At 37.9% G+C, this 25,014-nt stretch overlaps 2 protein-coding genes across 2 annotated transcripts; both read right to left on the bottom strand.

The window, feature by feature from the left end:
• Nucleotides 1-15,328: 15,328 nt before the first annotated feature.
• On the bottom strand, nucleotides 15,329-16,288 carry LOC139718526 (uncharacterized). Its single transcript, XM_071630000.1, has one exon. The coding sequence runs from the start codon at nucleotides 16,286-16,288 to the stop codon at nucleotides 15,329-15,331; it is 960 nt and encodes a 319-aa protein (XP_071486101.1).
• Nucleotides 16,289-16,380: 92 nt separating this feature from the next.
• LOC139718516 (craniofacial development protein 2-like) lies at nucleotides 16,381-17,046 on the bottom strand. Its single transcript, XM_071629992.1, has one exon. It carries the CDS (start codon nucleotides 17,044-17,046, stop codon nucleotides 16,381-16,383), a length of 666 nt encoding a protein of 221 aa, XP_071486093.1.
• Between the last annotated feature and the right edge of the window lie 7,968 nt (nucleotides 17,047-25,014).

The raw sequence follows: 25,014 nt of genomic DNA, 5'->3' as shown, positions 1-25,014 counted from the left end.
GACAATGACGATGCACGATCACAGAATCGTTATTGTCCAAACATCTGAATGCACTTATTAACATGGACATTATCAGGTGGGATGGTGACGATGAGACCAAAGAAAGACATTCTTGTTCATAGTCCAAGATGTGGGTGGTTGGTCCATGCTTAACACAGTGAGTGTTAGTGCTGTCTTGTTGTTGTTTTTTTTTTGGGGGGGGGTGGAAGTTGTAGGATTATAAAATTGAAAAATTGTAAAATCTCAATTAGTTAAAGCAGAAATGAGTGAAGAAGACATTGAAGAACTGCCAATTAACCAGTGTGTTACCAAGGAATTCCAAGAAATAGAGTTTCAACTGAGTGTAATTATTCAAACTGCTATCAGTTTTCTATTGTGTTCTATGACTGTTTTTGATGATCGCGGTTCGATGTCGCCTTCTTCCTGAATAAGCTGTAGTAAGTTTTAACGCTAATATAATGTCGGCCATGTCTATATTTATTTCCTACGTGTCAATCAAATGAATTAAAATGTCACTTAATGATGAAGCATATGCAAGAGAAAAAAGTAATTCATGTCCCGAAAAGTATGCAAAAGTGTAAATCTGAGCTGTAATGTCGTGAGATTTTTTTAAACTAGCTGTACCTTTACTAATTTTTATCATCCTTCCCATCACTTTTGACAAATGAAACTGATGTATATGTGACCCTGCACCTCAAAACAAACAAAAAGTCGCCAGACATGAATTTTTAGTTAAGACCATATGTGACCGTGCACCTCAAAACGAACATAAAGTCGCACACACTGATTTTGCGCGAGGACTGAAAATAAGTGAAATGGGTCAACCTAGCCGAACTTGACTTTTTCATATTTTCTGAAAGAACGGGTCTTCTTTTACATTATGCTAAAATTTGGTATCATAAAACGGGCAGGAAAGTGTGTTTTTTTAGCAGTTTATCTCGAACATTTTTGGTAGAATAGTGTGATTATGTGTGTCTTTAGAATCTCTTTTTCATTTCTGAAAAACCTTGTCCACACTCTTCACTTTCCGCTCTAATAACTTTTGAAAGGATAGTGCTACTGTTTTGAAAGTTGGCATTAATTATGGACAGAATGTGTTAATGAGGCATGCTTGATTTCAGTTTAATCTGATAATCCCTTCATTGTCGTTACTCTGGTGGTTTACTTCCTGTTTTTTGTCCAATTCATCGCACAGCCAGCACGGTTTTGTAAAGATTAAGCCCTTGAATAGACATTGTACTTCAGAGCCTCTTTTCTCAGTTCACACTTGTCCTGAGTTTGTGCTTTCTTTCCAATATTTAGATAGGTTAGGAGAGTCCATGTGATTTGAGTTATACATCATTTTAAAGCTTAAAGTCTGTTCTTTCAGAATATGTTCTTAACTAAAAATTCATGTCTGGCGACTTTTTGTTTGTTTTGAGGTGCACAGTCACATATTCTGAAATAGCAGACTTTAAGCTTTAAAATGATATACAACTCAAATCAAATGGACTCTCCTAACCTATCTAGATATTGGAAAGGTAGCACAAACTCGGGAAAAGTGTGAACTGAGAAAAGAGGCTCTGAAGTACAGTGTCTATTCAAGCGCTTAATCTTTACCAAACCATGCTGGCTGTGCGATGAATGGGACAAAAAACAGGTAGTAAACCACCGGAGTAACAACAAAGAAGGAATTATCAGATTAAACTGAAATTAAGCATGCCTCATTAACACATGCTGTCCATAATGCCAACTTTCAATGCAGTAGCACTATCCTTGCAAAAGTTATTAGAGTTGAAAGTGAAAAGTGTGGACAAGGTTTTTCAGAAATGAAAAAGGGATTCTAAAGACACACCTAATCACACTATTCTACCAAAAATGTTCGACATAAACTGCTAAAAAACACACTTTCCTACCCGTTTTAAGATACCAAATTTTAGCACAATGTAAAAGAAGACCCGCTCTTTCAGAAAATATGAAAAAGTCAAGTTCATCTAGGTTGACCCATTTCACTTATTTTCAGTCCTCACGCAAAATCAGTGTGTGCGACTTTATGTTCGTTTTGAGGTGCACGGTCACATATGATCTACACATTAATATGTTTAGATAAATGTAAAGTCGTGTGATGCCGAGTATTCAAGGTTTGTTTCTATCTCATCATGTTTGCGCATCATGCCTTATAAGAAGGGACAACAAAAAGTGTCACCATCATAAAGAAATATCTCTATTCATGATGCAATGACTCCTGAATCAAAACCATTTCTGTAATTTATTACAATTTATGGATGTTTATTTTCCTACAGCATTAGCCATGTTCAGACGTATTTCTAGTCGGAGTAAAATTTTATGGCGCGGCAATTAAAATTCAAATCAATACTTTTCTTACCACGACCATGTGTCCACACGACGGTCGTGGGAAGAAACTCCGACCAATTTACCACGGCCTTCGCGGGATCAACGCGGAGGGTCGGTGTAACTTCCGGAAGTGGTAGCGCCGCGCACGTCGACCATACGATTGTGTTTTACCAGCGGCATTTGTCTTCTCCATATCTGTCGATGAGAATTTCTGAGCGCTATAATATTCCATAGCTTTTCGTCGCGATCGGCTAGGTTGGAATTGTACTGCACGCGCACGTGTGCTCGCAAAATGTCAACATTGCAATTTGACCCGGAAGTTTTACCTAGGTCGTAGGGTATCTTAATTCATAGATAGTCCGTGGGCTTGTCCACACGGGCAATTTACTCCGACCGGCTAGTCGTGGTAGCGAGATACTCCTGAGAAAACTCATGGGTATCTCGTTCGGAGGAAGAGGTCGTTGTAAGTTCCTCCGAGCGGAGGAAGTTACCACGACCTTGTTCAGACTGGCACTACTCCGACCTTTCCTCCGAAGTTACTCCGATCAAGCTTCCTCCGACCCTTCCTTCGATGTTACTCCGACCAAAACTGCCCTCGTCTGAACACAGCTTTTGTAACGAAGTACTGCAACCACCAGCTGCTCCCTCCTAACTTGATCAAAAGCCAGGAATTCATTTACTTTCTAGCCATGTTCAGACCTATTTCTAGTTGGAGTAAAATTGTATGGCGCAGCAATTAAAATAAAAATTGATACTTATCTTACCACGACCCTGTGTCCACACGACGGTCGTGGGAAGAAACTCCGATCAATAATTACCTCCGCCTTCGCGGGGATCACCGTGGAGGGTCGGTGTAACTTCCGGAAGTGGTATCGCCGCGCATGTCGACTATACGATTGCTTTTTACCGACGGCAATTGTCTTCTCTTGTTGATTGAAACTTCTGAGCGCTACCTTCTTCGTCGCGATTGGCTAGGTTAGAATTATTGTACTACACGCGCACATGTACTCGCAACATGTCAACATTGCGATTTGACCCCGGAAGTTTTACCTACAACTGTAGGTCGTAAGGTATATAAGTTCATAGATACTCCGAGGGCTTGTCCGCTCGGGCAATTTACTCCGACAGGCTAGTCGTGGTAGCGAGATACTCCTGAGAAAACTCAGGAGTATCTTGGTCGGAGGAAGAGGTCGTGGTAAGTTCCTCCGACCGGTGAAAGTTACCACGACTTTGTTCAGACGGGCACTACTCCGACCTTTCCTCCGAAGTTACTCCGACAAGCTTCCTCCGACCCTTCCTCCGATGTTACTCCGACCAAAACTGCCCTCGCCTGAACAAAGCTACTGTTTAGGCCACTTTCATCTTTTTATTGTGGTCTTCTGCAGTCATGTTTTTGGTACATCATGCATGAATAAAATAACACGGTTGTTTTGCGCTGCGGAGCGCCACATATTGCGTAAGATTTATCTCAATGTTATGACGTTGAGTCTTTCCTTGCTTTTGAAAGGAATGTTTGAGGCTCATTTAGAAAGTAGCATTGTAGGCGTTATTTCTTACGATGACACCATACATTATATATATATATATATATATATATATATATATATATATTTATATATATATATATATATGTATATATATATGTATATATATTCATATAATTTCGTAATATGGAAGTTTAAATGTTGCCACAACTTTTCTTGCATATATATATATATATATATATATATATATTATATATATATATATATATATATATATATATATATATATAAACACATAAACATACATACATGATGTAACTCTGGATCCAGCTTTAGGGATACATTGTGTAGATCAACAATGTCTGTACTAAAGCGTGTGATTGAATGGAATTTTTTGAACTGGAAAAAAATCTAAAGGAGACATAAATTATCTCCCCTGATGTGGTGGGTCCCTTTTATCTCCCTAAAGATTGATCCATAGTTATTTGAATTAACAGAGGGATTATACACAATTATTACTCTGTATTATTACACACAAGTATATATATATATATATATATATATATATATATATACAGTATATGTATATAATTATATACATATATACATCTATATCGTGTATATATGTATGTATATATTGAAACGCGTGTACACTCACAAGACGCATAATTACCATAAAATTATAATCAAAACATGATTTTCATAAAGATGATTCTTATTTTATTCCGCATGCACTTCATGAACTGTATGTCCATGTTTTTTTTCATACAAATTTCTTGTCACGCTTTTATTCAATTCCAGTGTATGGTTGGGTATTATATGCACTCCGCTCCATGTGGGTAGGAGTATTTGGAATTATAATATTACTTATTGCAGGAAATGTAGAAGTACGTCATAGTAGCACTGCAAACGAAGATAAACAGTAGTCACTGTTATAACTGCTGTAGAATCCATACTTCAGCGCTCAAGCTTACGAAGTGCTCTTCTGCAAATGTCATATGATAGCAGCGTTCATCTCAATATTGTTTTTTTTTTAAAGTTTGCATGATGGACAAAAATGAATATCATTCACTGATTTAATGTTTATCTGCTCCAAAAAAAAATCATATGTTGTCTCGTTGGCCTTATATCAAAGCAGCCAATGACAAGTATTGCAAATATCCTTGCAAATCATTCAGTACACGGTAACTTGAATGGTTAACTGACAAACAATCACTGTCAATTCTATTTCTGATGTTAAGCTTTCACAAAAATGGAGTGGAAACTTTGAGATTTTGGCACTATATTATGTCGACACACGTGCATTATATACGCCCATAATACAGGCACACACACACACACACACACACACACAAATACGCACTCAACAACGAAAACAAAAATATGCCAACATGCATGTTGTGTGAAATTGTTTGCTTCAGAATGGTCTCATATTCAAGTAATGTGCAGTTTAGTGTTTCCAGGTTAGCATGCCTGTTCACTGACGGGGGATTAAACTGCACATTACTTGAATATGAGACCGCTCTGAAGCAAATATTTTTCACACAACAATAGATATACAATGTACTCTTAAATGAATCCCACAAGAATTGGAACAATCATCCCCCAGTATTTCCCCTGATTCCCACTGATCAGTTACTAGTCATCCCCTTTATTGACCTATCAGTTTGATAGCCAATCAATACATCGTATAAAATATTCCATGAAAATTATGAACTTGAAAAAGTATCCACTTTATTTTTTTTTTTGCTAAGCGTATAATTCTATCCATGTTTGATTGTATTTCTTTAGATTTCCTACTTCATTTACATAATATTTATGTGACAATGGATTTGTTATACACATTGATCCTCCCTAAAGCAATGAGAGATTTCAAAATTCCCAACACAAACACAAACTTAAAAAACACGTACAACACAAGATAATGTGTTGTACGTGTTGGCATGCATCCTATGAGAACAACCCGTACAGTGTCCTCTTTCAAATAGCCGTCTACGTGTTGGTGACATTCACATAGATACATTTCTTCCTGCAGTGTTGGTTCTGACTTAAGCCTGCAAGCTCCTATTGTTTTGTCCATCTGTGTATAGAGCTCCTCACATGGTTTCAAGTTAACAATTACAAGTATTGACTTTCACAGAACTTGATGAAATATGTGCTGTCTTGCTATTTATACATCCCGTGAGAGCCCATGGAGTGTCCTCTTCCAAACAGTCATCTACATATTAGTGAAGTTCATGTAGATTTCTTCCTGCATCGTGGGTTCTGACTCCGCCGTACATGATTTTCGTGTTCTATCCACCTGTGCATAGAGCTGCTCACATGGTTGCGTTTTTGCCCCCGAGATGTCACCTATAACTGTTTTGTTCACCGTCGCGTACATGTCCTCTCGGTTTTGGGGTCTTGACGTAAAACTCTCCGGGTTTTGAATCTCGGTGCCGTGACAATCATTGAAGTTGTCCTCTTCCATCATCTTAGGACGAAGATCATTGGCGAAGTCTTTTTCAGGGTTCAACAGGCTATAATCTCCAGAGTCGAAAGCATTTGGCCATTGGGGTTCCTTGTTGGTATCAATGTCACTCTGTTGCTCCGGATTCAGTTTATAGTAGAAAACGTCTTCGGAAGGCGTGGCTGTTACGGAATCCTCGTTGGAACAAGACCTATTGTATTCTCTGTCAGGGTAGATCTTAGTTGCATGAATAGATGACGTACCGGGGATGTGACTTGGACCTGCTCTTTCGCCAGGGAAAGCATGATTAATGTGATCGTACTCACTTTCTGTAGATAATTCGCACGGCTTGTGAAATTCTGTCAGTGAATTGTAATAACTGTCATCAAACGGACACAATTTGCTAATGGATCTAAGTGCACCACTCGTCATTCTGTCTAACTTACAAAGGTCTACATCCTGGTATTCATTATCATCATAACCACTTGCTGGTTGATGTAGTGATGTCTCCTGTAGGCCACAATATTCATTATCAAAAGGAATGTTCATTGAGGTCGAAGAAGTGCCGACGGCGGTATTTATGTTACTTTATTCAGGAACTGTACCCGAGAAGCCACGATTTATGCTAATAAAGGTAGAAAGTCCCTCGTCTATCTCCGCAGCATCCTGGTAGATGTGACTAGAGTTTTCTGGATGAGCCGTACTATTTCCTGCGATGTTGCCTAGAATACTGGAGAAAGAGGGACCATCTCCACTAGTTTCGGCATTGGTAGAGTCCGACAAAACAAGATGATTCGTCGTGATTGGCTCTTGTACAGAAGTGTCGATGGGATTCATCGGAATCTGTCCGCCATTTGGATGAACAGTCGGCTGAAGCGAAGTTTGTGATGACCCACGCCTGTCATTTAATGGAGAAAGTATATTTGAAAATGACAGAATGTTCTTGTAGTAGCGTACTTCATCTGCGATTACATTGGTCTAATAAAATCTGAAATCATAAAGCTGGTAGACAAAAAAGGGGGTATGTGGGTTCTTTGCTTCTTTCTATTCAGTTCTGGTCCTTACTCCGTACAGTGACCGCTTTCTTTTGATTTAATACCTACTTTGCAAATCTGACGGTCTTGTAGTATGCTGTATTTTCTTTTCTTTTTTCTTTTTTTTTTGGGGGGGGGAGGGGAGGGGGTCACATTTTGTGTTTGTAATTATGTTTTAATGATAAAAGACATTCCCCGTACTTGAACTTACCGATAGTGGCAAAGACATTTCTGCAGTATATCAAGCCTAACATTACCAATTGCGGTTGTCTAACCACTCAAACTCTCTTCAAAAGCTCAAGCCTTCGATTCCAAGCCATTTTCTCCGAAAATGTGTCTTAATGGTCTCCTTTGCTGTTTTGGGAGTAGTTTTCGTGCATTATGTTTAGCAGATAGCATGACAATCGCTGGAATAACAGCGTCATAAAATGTCGGGCGACTATAAAATGGGGTTTCTGTGATGACAAGTTACACTCTAAAAATATACACCCACACGAATGTAAATGATTATAGACCTACTTAGACGTCCATGTATACTTTCAATATACAAATATTTCTGAATATGATTTGCAATGCAAATAGCTGTATGCGAATACGTGTCATATATGTTGTGATAATTTATCTTAAAGGGACTGTACAGTACTGGTTGCGGTGGGGATTCATGTTTTGGAACATTTCTAAGTAAGATAATGAGAAACCTCTTATGAAATATGAAAGAGCATGTAATTTTAAGAAGGATTCGATGTTTATTCGATGAAAATTGGTTGTCAAATGGCTGAGATATCCAAAAAAGTGATAATAACAAAAGGCGACAGGCCACGTCTTTTATTAGGATCTCTTTGTTTCCCCTTGTTTTTGGATATCTCAACCATTTCAATTAAGACTACAGTAAACCTCGCATGAGTCGAAGTTCTCGGGACTGACAAAAATGCATCGACTTAAGTGAAATTCGACTCTCGCGAGAGTCGATTTTTTTTCGACTCACAGTTATGTACCTGTATTATTGTACATTTGCATGCATGTGTGTGTGTGTGTGTGCGTGCGTGTGTGTGTTTGCATTCAAATTTGTCTGTTCTTGAAGATAATATTCTTATTTTGTTCTAAATTGAACATGGAATTTGTATCAATACTAGTAGTTAAACGTAGTTAAAGACATCGATCAGAAGTCACCTCACTGTGGACTGGATGTATTTTGCATATTGCGGTGTTACTAATATGATTAAAATAGATGTTGTCCGTAGAATTTAATGGTAGTTTTAACAAAGTTTCACCTTTTCCGTTGATAAATGCACCAGGTCATACACAGTATGACAAACACGGAGAAAACAACACCGAGAAAGGTTCCCAGGATGAAAGTAACAAAGTTCATCTCATAGCGTTCGGCATCTGGAAGATAAATGATTTAGTAAATATGCCGCCATTACCTTGACAGTCAATAGAGGAACAATATGCTCTCGCAGTTTTTCTTTTATGGAGACTATAGTCAGAAATGAAGCTTCTATAATCAGATCAGACCATTATGAAGAGAAATAGTACTGTACCATAACTTGGCAAGTTTTCTCACTTTGCTAAATTATCGCAGTATACTAACATTAAAGAAATGAATTGTTTTGATGTTGGCAAGTGACTGTTGATATAGCATGAGAAGAGAGACTTTAAAAAATCATATTATTCGAGCACAGTTTGAAATGTACTTGACTGTATTCATTGATGCTCACACACATAGATATAAATGCGAAATTATTACACAAATTCGTAAGCAGACTAAAATTCTTAAGTGATTGTTGTAGTAGTAATGTTTATCTCAACAGTCCCTAATTTCCTGATCTAGGCAGAGCATTCAGACTTTGACCAAAACTGTAAAAGAATAAGGGGATAATTTTAAATGTTTTATAACTATTTACTTTGCATATGTAGGCACACATAATGGAGCTTTTGCAAGAAAATGCAATTTTATTGCACCAACGCAAATGTGTTCTATGACAGTAACAACATTAAGAAGGCCTAATAAAGTCGCCAGACGTCAATACGTTTTCTTCAGTCCCTATTGAAGAAAAGCACATTACAACTTGCTCTTTCTTCATAGACATTGGACATTCTCACTTTTGAATATACATCGTTTCTTACAGTATTAATTTCTTTGCTTTACAGTCTGAGACTTTATTCCGGTAATATGTTCATTATTCGTACATTTATGAAGTCAGCTCACAAACTTGCAGTTAAAAATAAAAGAACCAGGAAAACCTGCAATATTCCAATGCTATTCTATTATCAGGCATTTCTTTATTTGATTTTGGTTATCATAAAGCAGCAGCACTTTCATCCCTTGAATTTCAATTAAGATAGAAATCAATGATGTCGAATTAACAGGCACATGTGGATTGTTTTTGCCATAAAAATATGTTGACAAAAAGGTTATGCTGAAATGTAGATCAATAGCAGCAAAATAGTTCTGAAGTAATTATTGCCAGTGAGGAGGGGAAAATGTAGTGAAAACAAAAATGCACTTGCTATACTCACGTGACGAAGACGTTACAGTTGTTTCTCCAAATGACGTCAGAACTTGAGTTGTCTGTATATGCCCTGTGCATTCCAAGCAAAACACAGGCAATATCAACTGTACAGTACAGACAGCATTTTTCTGCGCAACATTACAGTTTTCACACTTTCCAGATCGGCAAATACGTACGTGCATATATCTTACAGAACAGTTCTTGTAACTGACAGATCAGACTTATTTACATTGTGATCAAAGCACAACAGTAACTGCTTGTAGCGTATGAGTGCTCACAAAGGAGGAGTCATTTTATTGAATTCATGAGATTGTCTTCGTTTTCTAACATGTCTTAAATAAACCGTTACAGTCAAATGAAATAATACTACATTGACGACAACTGAATTTGAACACTTTTTTGATTACTTTAGATATTGATTGACATTATCTTTGACGTCATTTTTGCTGTTGTCACGGATTTTCAAACGCGCTTAGAGGCTGGTCGAGATTATGCTTCATGAACATGCTATTATTATCTACTATTATCATCATAATCATAATCTTCAGGACATTTGTTATTACACAAGAATTTTGTTCATGGGGATATGATGCGCTGTATAATTACAAACATTGGTGCTTACCTTTAGATGTGTTTTGTCTATTTTGTGTGGGCTCTGTGCTGATGTTGACATCTTCCCACTCATCGTCTGTGAACAAAAGACCCACACACAAAAATAGCGACGACCACATAAAAAAAGCAATTGTGCCATAGCGTTGCATAAAGGTCACTCAAAAACTTCATGAATATGCAACGTTGTCTTACTTCAAACATAGTGATGAAAGTGTTGCAGTAGTCTGTCATGAATCACTTGTTAATGTTAAGACACATTCCACCTCTTTTTGTTCATGAATGTGCTTATTAACAAGGGAAAATATATATATTTTCAATAACGTATCACTCTCTTGAACATAAAGGACTAAGAAAAGACTGATCTCTCCAAATGAATTACTCATTACATTCCAAGTTGTAGGATTTTAAGCTGATAAGTATTGAATGATACAAACGCATTCGATGTTCTATCAGTTGTGGAAAAACTTATTCAATGTTGTTATAACCATCTGTCATTGGTTTGTACTATTTGATGGCAGATCGCTTTGAAATACTGCACTGGTAATCAGAGTTTAGTCAAGATCATGATATACTGTAGGATGTATTTTCGCTTCACACCGTTTGTCTTATTCGCGTCCCGCACACTGCATTGTCGCACTCCCGTTTACAACGAGCTCTTTTCCACAGGTGAGAGTCATCTTGGACCCGAAGCGTGTGATATTCGAGTCCCAAAGACCATTAGGCACAATCCCCGGATAATCACAAAACCCAACGGAGACTTTCAATAAACAAAGAAGACAGGGATTGACGTGTCATAATCAATTATAACTATAGCAATATATAACAATATTCAATCATAACTATAATTAAGGGAAATTTATTACAATATATGTTTTTCCTACAACATATCAACTTGTTAGTCATATATATATATATATATATATGTATATATACATATAAAATGATGATCCTTGTAGTTTCTTTAATCTTAAAGTGTGATGCTATCGACAAAGATGGTGACAATATAATCAGTTGTAATCAATTGAACAGTGAGCACTTGTAAAATAGCATTGTCATAAAACTTGTTCATTATCTACCAGGAGATTTGGAATAACTTGTTTTTCATGTTAAAATCAATTATGTGCAATAAACTACATTTTATTCCATCAATGGGCACAAATTTGTGCTTTAATAATGGTTTTAAAGAAGTAGCAAACAGGCCTACATTTGTCACAGAAAATAAAGTGGTGAAGATCATTTTTGATGCGTTATGAACATTTAGAAATAATGTTGTCATTACAGATTAAAAAGGTCCTGTTTACCTTTGGGAAGAGTGATTTAAAGAATTTTCAATATATGACAGTAAAATCATATGTGTAGATCTGTTGTACCACAAAACGTCGTATCAAAATATAATGAAATTTTTGTGATAAAGCCTAAGATAAAAGGAGATATTTTTTATTTTTCTCAATAAATCGTAACTGTAGACGGTTTAGTCTGGAAACATCTTTCTTAGAACTATTCTTCACATTTGGTATATCTAACAATACTTTAATATCGAGTTTATCGATTCAATTCTTTACACTGGTTGTTTCTATCCCTAACTCACAATTTAGAACTATTCTAAAGCACTAATGCTGAGTTTTTGTTTCATCTGCAAATGGTAAATTATGCCTTCAACTATTCTAACCAAATAACACTGATGTTTACCCACATTTATTTCATTCTCTGTCAAGAAAAATTTACTGCTGATACTCACGGTTGAATGAATAAAATTGGTCGGATTCAAGCTGTGTCCTGAGAGGACATGTCCAATTGTGGGAAAAGCTTCCTCCAGATAGGACCGTTGTATACACTTCAGACTGGAAACATATGCATCCCTTTTGATACATAACGGCAACGCTATTATTTACGGGGTTTGCCAGACAGGTAGATATACACTCTTCGTCTGAACGAACGCCAAATCCAAAGTTAGGAACGGCCTGAAATTCTTGATCGTTATCCTTATAGCATCCAAGAAATCCGGGTTCTACGCAGTTACAGAATATGATGAAAACCTGCTGGTGTGCATGGCTTATATGAAATTATACTATATTTTTTTCATGCAGGTGTTAATGGTCTTTATACATAATCAAAATAGAGATAGAAAACAAACAGTAAATGGACATAAAGAGCTCAATCAATTATAGGAACGGGAAATCATAAAAAGGGGATTTTGTAACTGTTGGCACAATGATAAGGGTGTATTTCTTTTTCTCTCACGATGTGAAAAAAAAAATTAATCAAATTCTGTAAGTAACCATAAATACATGAAGCAAGTTAATGATAAGAACGCATACGTGTTTTCATGATTACATGATCAATTGTGTAGTATCATAATAACACAAAACCTATCACGACACCAACCCACCCACCCATCCCCACCGTCCCGTATTTTGTGATTTTTCTTCGATCTTTTCGATTTGTTTTTTCCCCCAAATATGAGTCAAAAGTGTGTTCGTGAACCAAGAGTGTATACATAATTATAATTCAGCGATTCTGTGTACGGTATGTCTTACCTCGGCATGTGAGCCTCACAAATCTATTCGAAGAACACTCTATGGTTGTCAATAAGCATTCATCCAGACGTAGAGAACCTGAGCGATAGTATCGAGAACAATTGAGCTATTAGATAGTATTAGATTCGACGTAAATAAGCACGGAATTAATCAGTTTTTAGTAGCAGTAATCATAAGAGGCATATCATACTAGGGCAGGATTAGAACCTACGACCTCCTGATCACCGAGACCGGGCGTCTTATCCACTATAGATCACCAAGCTTCCGTCCACAGTTACTAGGAAGCGGCAACTGCGTACTAGTATTTATTCAAATTAATGAAATTCTTGAGTCCGGTCATTTTCAGTGCAACTATGATTGACAAATTGTCCTACATCGACGCGTCGCGACGTGAGCATCGTGGCTACTACTAGACACCGATTCATCCAGTAGTTACTGCTATCAGCTTTGATGTGCAGGACGATTTGTCAAGCAGTTTCAAGAGCTCAAGATGTTACTAACAGTCATCTCTTGCCAGCAAGAAATGACCCATGTAATGGGAACAAATCGCAATGATGTTCATAGTAACCAGAGAAAGACGAGAAAGTTACTAGAAAACAATCTCATGGTCATATTCTGTAGTCACCGTTCGAACACGATAGTCGTTCAATCCTCCTCCCTGCTGCTGTATGCTCACTGGTCAAAATCTGAGCAGAGAACGCCTTTGCCGCTGGAAAGCCGAGCTCTCTGCAGACCAGTTTTGCAGCTGCGTGGTTAAATCCATCAAAGCAGACATAGCTGTCTGATCCGGTGACTAGTAGGCCGTCCAAGTGAGAGGGTCCGTCAATCAGCTTCACCGACGGTATTCCTTGAAAATTAATGAACATTGGTTTCATGCTCCATTGCTTGTGTTTACCAGTGTATCATTCAATGGAGTGCTCAATTCCATTATGTTATGGGTAACAGATTGTATTGAATGAACACATAAAACGGAGAATGATGATTATTGTTACAGGAAGTCATTGAATGAAAGGGGGAAATGTTTTCTCCCTACCATGCTTACTTTGCCAAATGTTTTATTCATATCAATTCATTAAAAGAGTACTTACTTACTGCCCGTTATGCCATGGGCACGTAGGGCAGCAACAAAAGTCCGCCATTTGATCCTGTCCATGGCCAGGCGCTGTAGTGTCCCCCAGGTGTGGTTCAGGTCCCTCATCTCTCTCTCCACAGTTCTTCTCCACGTGTTTTTGGGTCTCCCCCTCTTCCTCCGCCCTTCTGGAGTCCAGTGGAGTGCTGTCTTGGTAATGTTGTCATGTTCTTTCCTGAGCACATGACCAATCCATCTCCAGCGCCTTCTTTGGATGATTGTGTCTATGCATTCCATCTGGCATTTATCATAAAGCTCTTCATTTGTTATTGTATTTGGCCAAAATATACGATAAATTTTCCTCAGTGATTTGTTGTGAAAAACTGACAATTTTTGAATGTCGCTCTTCGTCATCCTCCAGCATTCTGATCCATACAGGAGAGTTGAGAGAACACAGCTTTGATAAATCATTAACTTGGTTTTGGTGCTGAACTGCTGACATTTCCAAATGGGATTCAGCATAGAGAATACAGCCCTTGCTTTATTCATGCGGCTTTTAATGTCTACTCCTGCACCTCCATCATGTGTTACTGTACTTCCAAGATAAGTGAATTCATCTGTTGTTGGAAGATCTTCTCCATCAGCCTGTATACTTCGAGGGTTTTGTACATTGAGTGTCATTACTTCTGTTTTCCTGTGATTGATCTTCAAACCAATTTCTTGTGCAAAGTCAGTTAGGCGGGATGTCTTCTCCTGCATGTGTTGGTGAGTATGAGATACTAGAGCCAGATCGTCCGCAAAGTCTAGGTCCTCAAGTGTTGAAAGGAGTGTCCACCTAATGCCTCATTTCTGATCTGCAGTAGTCTGCCTAATTATCCAATCAATGGCTAGGTTGAAGAGTAGTGCAGACATAACACACCCTTGTCTCACCCCAGTCTTCACCTGGAAACTGTAGTTGCTACTTCCAACCTTGCAAGTGAAATTGCTGTAAAAGCTCTTGATGATATCCACTACTTGTTGAGGAATGCCGTAGTTTCGTAGAATTTTCCATAAGCTGTCTCGGTGTAAACTGTCAAAAGCTTTTTCGAAGTCAACAAAGTTAATGTACAGCTGCCTTTGCCATTCTGTGCATTGCTCAATTATGTTGCGCAAGACAAAAATCTGGTCAACGCACCCTCTTCCTCTTCGAAAACCTGCTTGCTCTGGTCTCAGTTGCTCATCAACAGCCCTTGTCAGCCTCTGAATGATGACTTTTGCTAGTATTTTACTCTGAACAGACAAAAGTGTTATTCCCTGCTAGTTGCTACATTTCCGGACTGAGCCTTTCTTAGGGAGTTTGATGATGATCCCTTGTGACCAATCGTCCGGGACTTTCTTTCCTTCCCATATGTCAATGAAAAGTGGATGCAGTATGTCAGCAGCCAATTCTGGGTCTGTCTTAAATAACTCAGCATTGAGGTTGTCTAATCCTAGTGCCTTTCCATTCTTTAAGGACTTGATTGCCTGAATGATCTCAGCCCGAGTTGGTGGATTTATGTCGATATCTAGATCACAAACTGCTTCTTGTATATCAGCTTCAGTAATTGGTGTTGGCCTGTTGAGGACTTCTTCAAAGTGTTCGGCCCATCTGGCATCCTGCTCTGCTTCAGTAGTAAGAAGCTTTCCATCCTTGTCCTCTATCGGTAATTCCGAGGATTTACTGTACTTGCCGCTAATCATTCTGGTCAGCTTATATACTTTCCCTTGTTCACCAGCCTTTGCAGCCTCTTCTGCCTGACTAGCTAAATTGTCAATAAAGGCTCGTTTATCAGCTCTTGACTTTCTTTTAACTAATCTGTTCATTTCTGTGTATCTCACTCTAGATCTTTCTTTTAACCTGTCTGATTTTGCAGCCATGCATTGTCTTTTCACTTCTCTACGCTTCTCTATAGTTTGCCACGTGCCTTCAGTCATCCACTCCTTTCTCTCTCTCTTTGTAGTTCCAAGACATGTTCCACTTGCTTTGTGGTAGGCTGTTTTGACCCTTTCCCACTCTTTATTGGTCTTATCTTGTTCCTCCTGTGTGTCTTCAAGATCTGCTAGGACCTGAAATCTGTTCCTAAGTTCTAACACAAATGTGCCTCTAATTCTGAGGTCCTTAAGTTTATCAATGTCATATCTTGGTTGCTTTACTTTGCTAACTCCTGTTTTCCGAAGCTTCACTTGAAACACTGCTAATACTAGATGGTGGTCACTAGCAGCATCCGCCCCTCTCATGACTCTAACATCTTGAAGCGATCGTCTCCACATACCATTAATCATGATGTGATCAATTTGGTTTCTATCCCTGCCATTTGGCGAGTACCACGTCAGCTGTGAATGTCTTTGTGCTGGAAGAGTGTTCCTCCAATTACTAGATTGTTGAGAGAGCAGAATTCCACAAGGCGTTCTCCATTTTCATTCATCACCCCACATCCATACCTCCCCATAGCCCTGTCATAGCCTGAGTTGTTGTCTCCAACCTTGGCATTCAGGTCCCCCATCACAATCTTCATATCATGTCCAGGAGCACTGTCAAGCTCATGTTGCAGTTGCTCATGGAAGGCATCTTTCGTCTCCTCGACGTTGTCGTTAGTCGGGGCATAACACTGGATAATAGTTGTGTTAATTTGTTTCCCCCTGAGCCTAATCTTCATCATCCTGCTATTCACAGGCTTCCACTCAAGAAGACTTTCCGTAACTCCCTTTTCGAGAATGATGGCGACTCCCTCTGAGTGATGTCCATCATCTCTTCCAGAGTAAAGTACAGTCTCTCCTGTGCTGGTTTGTAGACTTCCTGATCCTGTCCACCTGCTTTCACTTATACCTAGAATTTGTATATTGTATCTTCGCCTTTCTGCAATGATTTGATTTAATATCCCCGTTTCATACATAGTTCTTACATTCCAGAATCCTACTCGCGTTCTACATTTGGCGTTCATGACCTCCACATTCCTGTCGGTGGCTTCCTTTCGGCTTTGACCACCGCCAATCATCCAGGTACCATTTGGTACACCAGGAGGCAAATTGCGCCTGGTTTTTGCTTTGACTTTTGTTGCTCTTTCCGTAACAGATTTCTTTTTACAGGACAGGGTTGTTAACCCTGTGCCCAACCCCCAACCTGGAGGGCCAGGTTAAAAGAGTCGTCCGTGTCAATTTTTTCTTGGATATAATGAAGACCGCTGAACTTTATCCCGGGGAGCTGTGGGTGTAACCTGATAATGCTAATCGGAAAATGAAAGAACACAACAATGAATATTAAATTTTACGCACTGTAATAGCTGAGAACCTACTTCCGGTACACAGAATGCCTATTTATCTTGATAGAGTATCAATACAAAGAAATTCTTTAGAGAAAATTTTTCGCTAGGTCTTTAGATAATGCTTATACGTAATCTGTCAACAAAACTATAATACACATTTAATTCATTCACAGACTGCGTTTTTATAGGTCACACTTTATTTTTACTGCATTCACTCTGCAAGTTGGCAAGTGAATACCTGAATACAAAATCTCATGCACCCCTACGCGACTTGAATTTTGTAAAAGCATCAAGAAATGGAGTCACAACAGTTTAATTCCCTAGGCGTACCAGAAAAAAAAGCAGCAACAAATGTTGAAGTATATTCCAAGCTGGATTTACCTCAACCACCATCTCTCTATGGAAGATATAAGTTTTAATGATCGTAATTACTTTTCGTCATCCCTTTGTATGAAAGATGAGTAAAGAGAAGGGAATACGCGAACAGAAATTCCGCAAAGATTGATGAAATGAAAATGAAAATCACTCGACTGGGTATTTCCGGGCAATTACTTGACATACTGATAAAGAACTATACTTGGAGACTATGCCATATCAGTTTTATTTGTCGGAATATGCAGAAAAGTGATGAAATTGGTTTTCCAGGAGGTTGCACTTTCACGCTCTTTCACAGCAGACAGCTCTGATTTATACCTTTGCGCATTTATTTATTCATTTCTGCATTTACTTTTGTATGACGCGTTAACGCATGCGTTGACGCATTAACAAGTGATTAAAAGGCAAAATCTCATTTCAGTTAATGAATGATAAGCAATATATCCCCGCAATTATTCTAGACTTCTAAATGATTTTTACTTAAGATTGCTCAGAAAGATAGTGCTTTCAAACCTCTTACACGAAAGGCATAAGCATGACATTATTCACGTGAACTACTCTTGTACCTCTGTAGGAAACTAAGACCTGTAGGCTGCTAAGACCCGCAGCCAGGTGGAACTCCAACCTCCTTGGTAAAACATTGAAACGCACGTTTTCAAAGTCGTGAACATTGGCTGCTATTGTGGATTAATAATTGATAATATTTATATTGCAAGGAATTCATGATAAACATTATTCTCTCTCCAATAGTTTTCACTGAAGTAGGTACAAACACTATAAACGCATTAAGTCACGAAGGAAGAGCTTTACAGAGGGAAATAGCCACTGCTATGACGGTATCAAATCCCTTCAAAGGACCGGGTAATTGTGATAAAATGTCTTGCGTGCATAGAACACTGCGAACCCGAAGATTTCCGTCCTTCTTAACACAGCCAATACACATAATCATTCCAAATACGCCTTCAAGACTCTCTGGTGGAAATATACTATCGTATTATGTGGATAAGTGGCAAAAACGACAAGGCATTATTATATTTATCGACCTGTTCGGTTTTGGCCCTGTTTTATTTCAGCCATAACCTGGAAGCTACGGGATGGCTATCCATAGTTGATGTATGCACAGACGTAGCGATGCACCTGACTCATTGGCCCGAATTCACGAAGGTGGTACAAATGAAACCATGGTTTAAACCATGGACAAAAACCATGGAGCGCCAAGTGTCGTACGAAATATTTCGTTACGAAATTAATCATTTCGTCGGCAAAATGACCGTTTCGTTAACGAAATTATCATTTCGTGGACGAAATGTTCATTTAGTTACAAAATGTTGTCATTTCGTTACAAAATAATAATTTCATCGACGAAATGACTGATTGCGTAATGAAACATTCCATGCGACACTTGGCGCTCCATGGTTTTTGTCCATGGTTTAAACCATGGTTTCATTTGTACCACCTTCGTGAATTCGGGCCATTGCGTATAACATATCGAGTAATCTGTTCTTCTCATCGTGGAATCCCTTCAGTTGATGCCGACATAAGTTACAGTGTTTTGATAACTAATAGGTCTATATTTTTGAACTATTTCTATGTCATAGTTTTTTTAGCAAGTCTTAGATGAGTGAAAGTTAAATGTCATTCGTTAAGAGACAGATGAAACACTGATAAAAAAAAAAGGTTTTCCAGGAGTTGCTTGCTAGTTTTACATTCAATTACAGCCGATTGCACCCTGTCACAACTACGTTTTCACTTGACCTTGCTATTACCAAATATATCACGCTTGACTTTAATGGTCAGATATATACTATCACACATATCATCACATACTCGCACACACACACACACACACACACACACAGAAAGATCATGTTCCAAGAAAAGAATAAGAGAAATGTGAAAGTAATTTCCGATAGTAATGAAAATCACATGCAGATTACATTGATATTCACATTCATATACTTATGCACATAACACTATAACTACTTACCCCCGTAACAAGTCACGTTGATCTTGAATTTTACTGGGTAGGTATATATACTGTATCCATACCTTCACTCGATGGGTTAAAGATAAAGTGGAGGAAGGCTGGTTTTGACCGAGAATTAGGAAAGAAGTCTTCGTGTTTGATATTTCATCGATAATGTTGAAAACCGTCACTCTGTTGTTAATGGACTCCAGAGTAGAGACAATAGTATTCGTTGTCCAAGAGGTGCCCGTAGAACCCAACCATTTCTATTTTTAACGCAGCTTCTGTCACACCATATCTCGCGTTCCAGTGGCCTTCCCGAACAGTTTAAAGTTAAGTGTGCTGGAGATTTAAAAAAAAACAACAACAGGGTGACAAACACATCTTGTTATATTTTATTTTGTCAAAGAGAGAGAAAAGCACTATGAAAATATTTATAGGAAAAAGGATATTCAGCAGAAAACTTTAAAAACAATCTACCCCACGCTCTATTTCTAGTGGTTGTTTCATCTGTTTAGAGGGCAAAAATGATTTTAGACTTAGTGTATCTCAATCAAAATTATAGTGCTTTTAGTAGTTTATATTTTTGAATAAAATGTGAGGTTTATACACACCTGTCGTTTGTAAGTCTGGCGCTGAAGAATTCACGAAAGGACAGCAAAAGATGAAACAGGCAAACCACAACGAACCGGATTGCGTTCTTCCTTCCATTGCGAAAAAAAAAAGCTATATGTGACCGTGCACCTCAAAACGAACATAAAGTCGCACACACTGATTTTGCGTGAGGACTGAAAATAAGTGAAATGGGTCAACCTAGCCGAACTTGACTTTTTCATATTTTCTGAAAGAGCGGGTCTTCTATTACATTATGCTAAAATTTGGTATCATAAAACGGGCAGGAAAGTGTGTTTTTTAGCAGTTTATCGCGAACATTTTTGGTAGAATAGTGTGATTAGGTGTGTCTTTAGAATCCCTTTTTCATTTCTGAGCATTTCTGAAAAACCTTGTCCACACTCTTCACTTTCAACTCTAATAACTTTTGAAAGGATGGTGCTACTGCTTTGAAAGTTGGCATCAATTAAGAACAGAATGTGTTAATGAGGCATGCTTAATTTCAGATTAATCTAATAATCCCTTCATTGTTGTCACTCTGGTGGTTTACTTCCTGTTTTTTGTCCCATTCATCGCACAGCCAGCACGGTTTGGTAAAGATTAAGCGCTTGAATAGACACTGTACTTCAGAGCCTCTTTTCTCAGTTCACACTTTTCCTGAGTTTGTCCTTTCTTTCCAATATTTAGATAGGTTAGGAGAGTCCATTTGATTTGAGCTATACATCATTTTAAAGCTTAAAGTCTGTTCTTTCAGAATATGGTCTTAACTAAAAATTCAAGACTGGCGACTTTTTGTTTGTTTTGAGGTGCAGGGTCACATATGGAAAAACGATATCTGACTTTGGTAATTCTCTGACCAGTTCCAACTCAGCACAGAATATTAATGCTCAAGGCAGGGCAGGCTAATTTACTGCATGATGAAGGTTTACGCTATATTTTTTGTTCTATTATCCCTTTCCTTTATTGTAAAATGTAGAATTGGGGAGTTTCCAATCCTTGTGATTTGTGCCTGCTGATAACAGTCGAAAAAGAGAATCAGATTTGATCATGTGAGGCTGCGCAGCTGCACACGGCCACTCCCTGCGTTTACCTTTCGAAGTTGAATTGTGATGTCTCTTCGTTTTCCAAGGCTTTCAAGGAAGTGGAGCGTTGAGAAATGCAGTAACCACTTGAAAATGTCAATCAGATGTTTTCTTTGTATTACAACAGAAACGCCGTCCCTCGATAGACATATTATGATTAATTTAATTACTTTTGTTTCTGCAATTTTTTCTGCTTTATGGGGCAATAATGGCTCATGCCCTTCAACAATCTGCATGCCTGATATCTACGCTCTTCACTGCGTGTGATTTAAAAGTGTAATCATCGTGCCAAATGCTAGTTTTGAACATCAGAGTAATGAATGATGGGTGTTATGATTGGCATAAACTTGGAGATGCCTGTGGTGATTAGAATGTTAAGATGATCTTCTTCCGACCTTCTCTCAAGGCATCATGAAGAAAGAAAGGCATGTTTTAACATTTTTAGCCCCTGTATGAAACCCAAAACTGTTAGGCAAGTGTGATTTAAAAACAGTGAGTATCAATACAGTTGTTAATTTGAGGTCATCCCAAGAGAATGACACGCACAAGTCATATTATGGCCCACGAGTTAAACTGAAAGAAAGTCCAGGGGTCATACAGCCCATGAGCTCGACACTAGGCAAATAAGGCCCATGAGTCCGACATTAAAACTTTTAAGGGCTAATGTCAAACATCATCCCTTTTTTACATCTAGATTACTCAATGGAAAATAAGAAACATTTCGTTTATAAATGTGAAAAAGCAAACATTGCCGATAAGCAACGTACACTCAAACACATGCACACACCTACCTCGCCATTCAAAGATTGATACTTCATAAGCCCAACAATCATTTTAGAAAAAAAACAAAAAGCAAACAAACGAAAATAGAGCATTTGTGCATCTTGTACTTTATGTTCGAACGTCATAGCTGACCACCTATTCAAAGGTAATATCTATAACTGCCAAAAAAAAAACCCCACGGTATACGTGGTATAATACATGTACAAAAGTATCCAAGAAATAGATAGCACAACACTTCCGCATGCAGTTTCACAGGCAAATTGCACATACTGCACCGAAGATTACCCCCCCCCCAACTGTGTACCATGCTTGTTGTCTGATGTCGTTAATAGGTTAACTGTTAACCCCCTCCCCCCCAAAAAAAAAAAAAAAAAACATTTTGTTTCAGTTATAATAATCAAATATTGAAAAGTATGTATATCTGCTTCTTCTTCTCTAACTATGTACAATATAATATGCATGCAAACAAGGCAAATATCCTAAGTGGACAATAAAAATTGATAGAACTGAACTGAACTGAACTGAATAAGTTTGTTTAAATATTTTGAAAGGCTGATGCAGTTGCATTACGGGATCCCGTAAACAATTTGTTAGTATACGCTCTGTACATTCACACCAACCACACAAGCCACAATCATAAGAATTTGAATCAGAACTGTCTTTCCATTTATTTATAACACGGCGAATGAATAGCAAAAAAAAAAAATGTCCAGCAACTGGAATAGATGTATTATTTAAGAGTGCACAAATCTTTTCCGTAAGTTTAATAAGAGTAACATTGTAGAAGGTCCACGTTAACATCATATATATATATATATATATATATATATATATATATATATCCGTTTGGTATATATCCGTCGGGAATATGTAGTTTGTTGAGGATTGAAAAGTGCTCAATGCTGTAAAGCAGAGCATATTAGGCGTACCTGTGTTTTGGTGCCTTGTCTGCTACCGGCGGTTTCACGCTGTCGCGATCCTCAGGCAGACTGACAAAGTTGTGTGTTTCTGTGCTCATGTGGCGCGGTGGATCGGTTTGACGCATGGATGATTTTTCTTCTTTTCCGGTGTCTGCATTTGGATATAAGCTCTGACCTTTTATTGAGTGCGTTTTTGTTTCGGATGATGATGGCCTTCTCATCGAGGCAGAGGTTGATTTCTGTAGGGGGGTAGATTTCTGAAGCTCATCAACAAACACTTTCCCAAAGGGCACAAGCTGAACCCAATATTCAATAAGAATACGGTAAAAGTGAGCTACAGCTGCATGAAAAACATGGATGCAGTCATAAAATCCCACAACCAAAGAGTCATCAAACAATCCAAGTCACGTGACACCGAACCCAAACGCAAATGCAACTGCCGCCAAAAAGATCAATGCCCGTTGAGAGGAAGATGCTTGGAAACGGCTCTTGTGTATAAGGCAACCGTCAAGCATGACAACGAGGAAAAGTGCTACTACGGGCTGGCGGGGGGGGGGGGGTACCTTCAAAGACAGATATAGGAATCACGTTAAATCCATCAAGAATGAGAAATACAAAAACGAAACCCAACTCTTAAAATACATCTGGAGCCTGAAAGAAAAACGCGTGAAGTTCACACTGACATGGGACATCCAAAAAAAGTCAAACTTAACTCTAAGAAGGAGTGGCCTGTGCAACCTCTGCCTCGATGAGAAGGCCATCATCATCCGAAACAAAAACGCACTCAATAAAAGGTCAGAGCTTATATCCAAATGCAGACACCGGAAAAGAAGAAAAATCATCCATGCGTCAAACCGATCCACCGCGCCACATGAGCACAGAAACACACCACTTTGTCAGTCTGCCTGAGGATCGCGACAGCGTGAAACCGCCGGTAGCAGACAAGGCACCAAAACACAGGTACGCCTATATATATATATATATATATATATATATATATATATATATACATATATACACATATGTATATATATATATATATATATATATATATATATATATAAAATTATATATATGTAACGCTCCCTTAGTGTCAGGTTAGTCACATTAAACTGTTAAGTTGCGTAGTTGCGTGTGGAGTTGATGTTGAAGAGTCGAGCCTGAAAAACAGGAGGCAAAGACAAGATGTTACGGTGATGAACTCATCGGACAGACTGCCTAGCTTTATTTCACAAATCAAACCGCCAACATAATACAAATATACAAGTGAGAACAACAAAAGAAACGATACAATCCGTTACACGCAGAGACATCATTTACATACAAGCTCAAAAAATTAACTTTAAAAATAGACCCGAATCACATTCAAGCAGTTAATATCCCTTTATTACCATTATTAAATAATTCCTTAATTAATAACTATATGTAATTTACTTTTAAAAAACTAATACATTTATTCAATCATTAACCAATGCATTAATCATTTACAATCCATTTTATTTTAATTGATATGTTTATTTACTTATTTTATTTCATTTATTCACTATTAATATAGTTAATTCGTAAGTTTATTTATTTGTTTTTTCATTACTTACCTATTTATTTATTTATTTAGGTATCACCTATATATCTAACCCATTAATCGTATGAATCATTCTCTATTTATCATAATAACATTATATATTGTTCATTTAATAATTAATTAATCTATTCATCTATAGAGTATTTTATTCAATTTATCAATACGGTTATCAAAATCATCATTACTTTTCTACTTAATCTAAGCTTATCTGTGCGAAACAATTGAATTAATCATACCCTGACGTTACATCAATTTACAATCAAAGCGAAACTGAAATTAGCTTCTCCTAAAGCAACTAAATTCCTAATATAAACAAATATAACTATAATTAAGTTTACATGAAACGATTTAACGATTTGTGCTTTAATACGAAAGGAAGGC

This window comes from Diadema antillarum, unplaced genomic scaffold, assembly GCF_040938485.1.
Source record: "Diadema antillarum isolate AM-2024a unplaced genomic scaffold, OU_Dant_1.0 scf00000008, whole genome shotgun sequence".
In the NCBI taxonomy this organism is placed as follows: Eukaryota; Metazoa; Echinodermata; class Echinoidea; order Diadematoida; family Diadematidae; genus Diadema; species Diadema antillarum.
The sequence above is the reverse complement of the archived record's forward strand: the minus strand, read 5'-3'. Positions and strand labels throughout refer to the sequence as shown.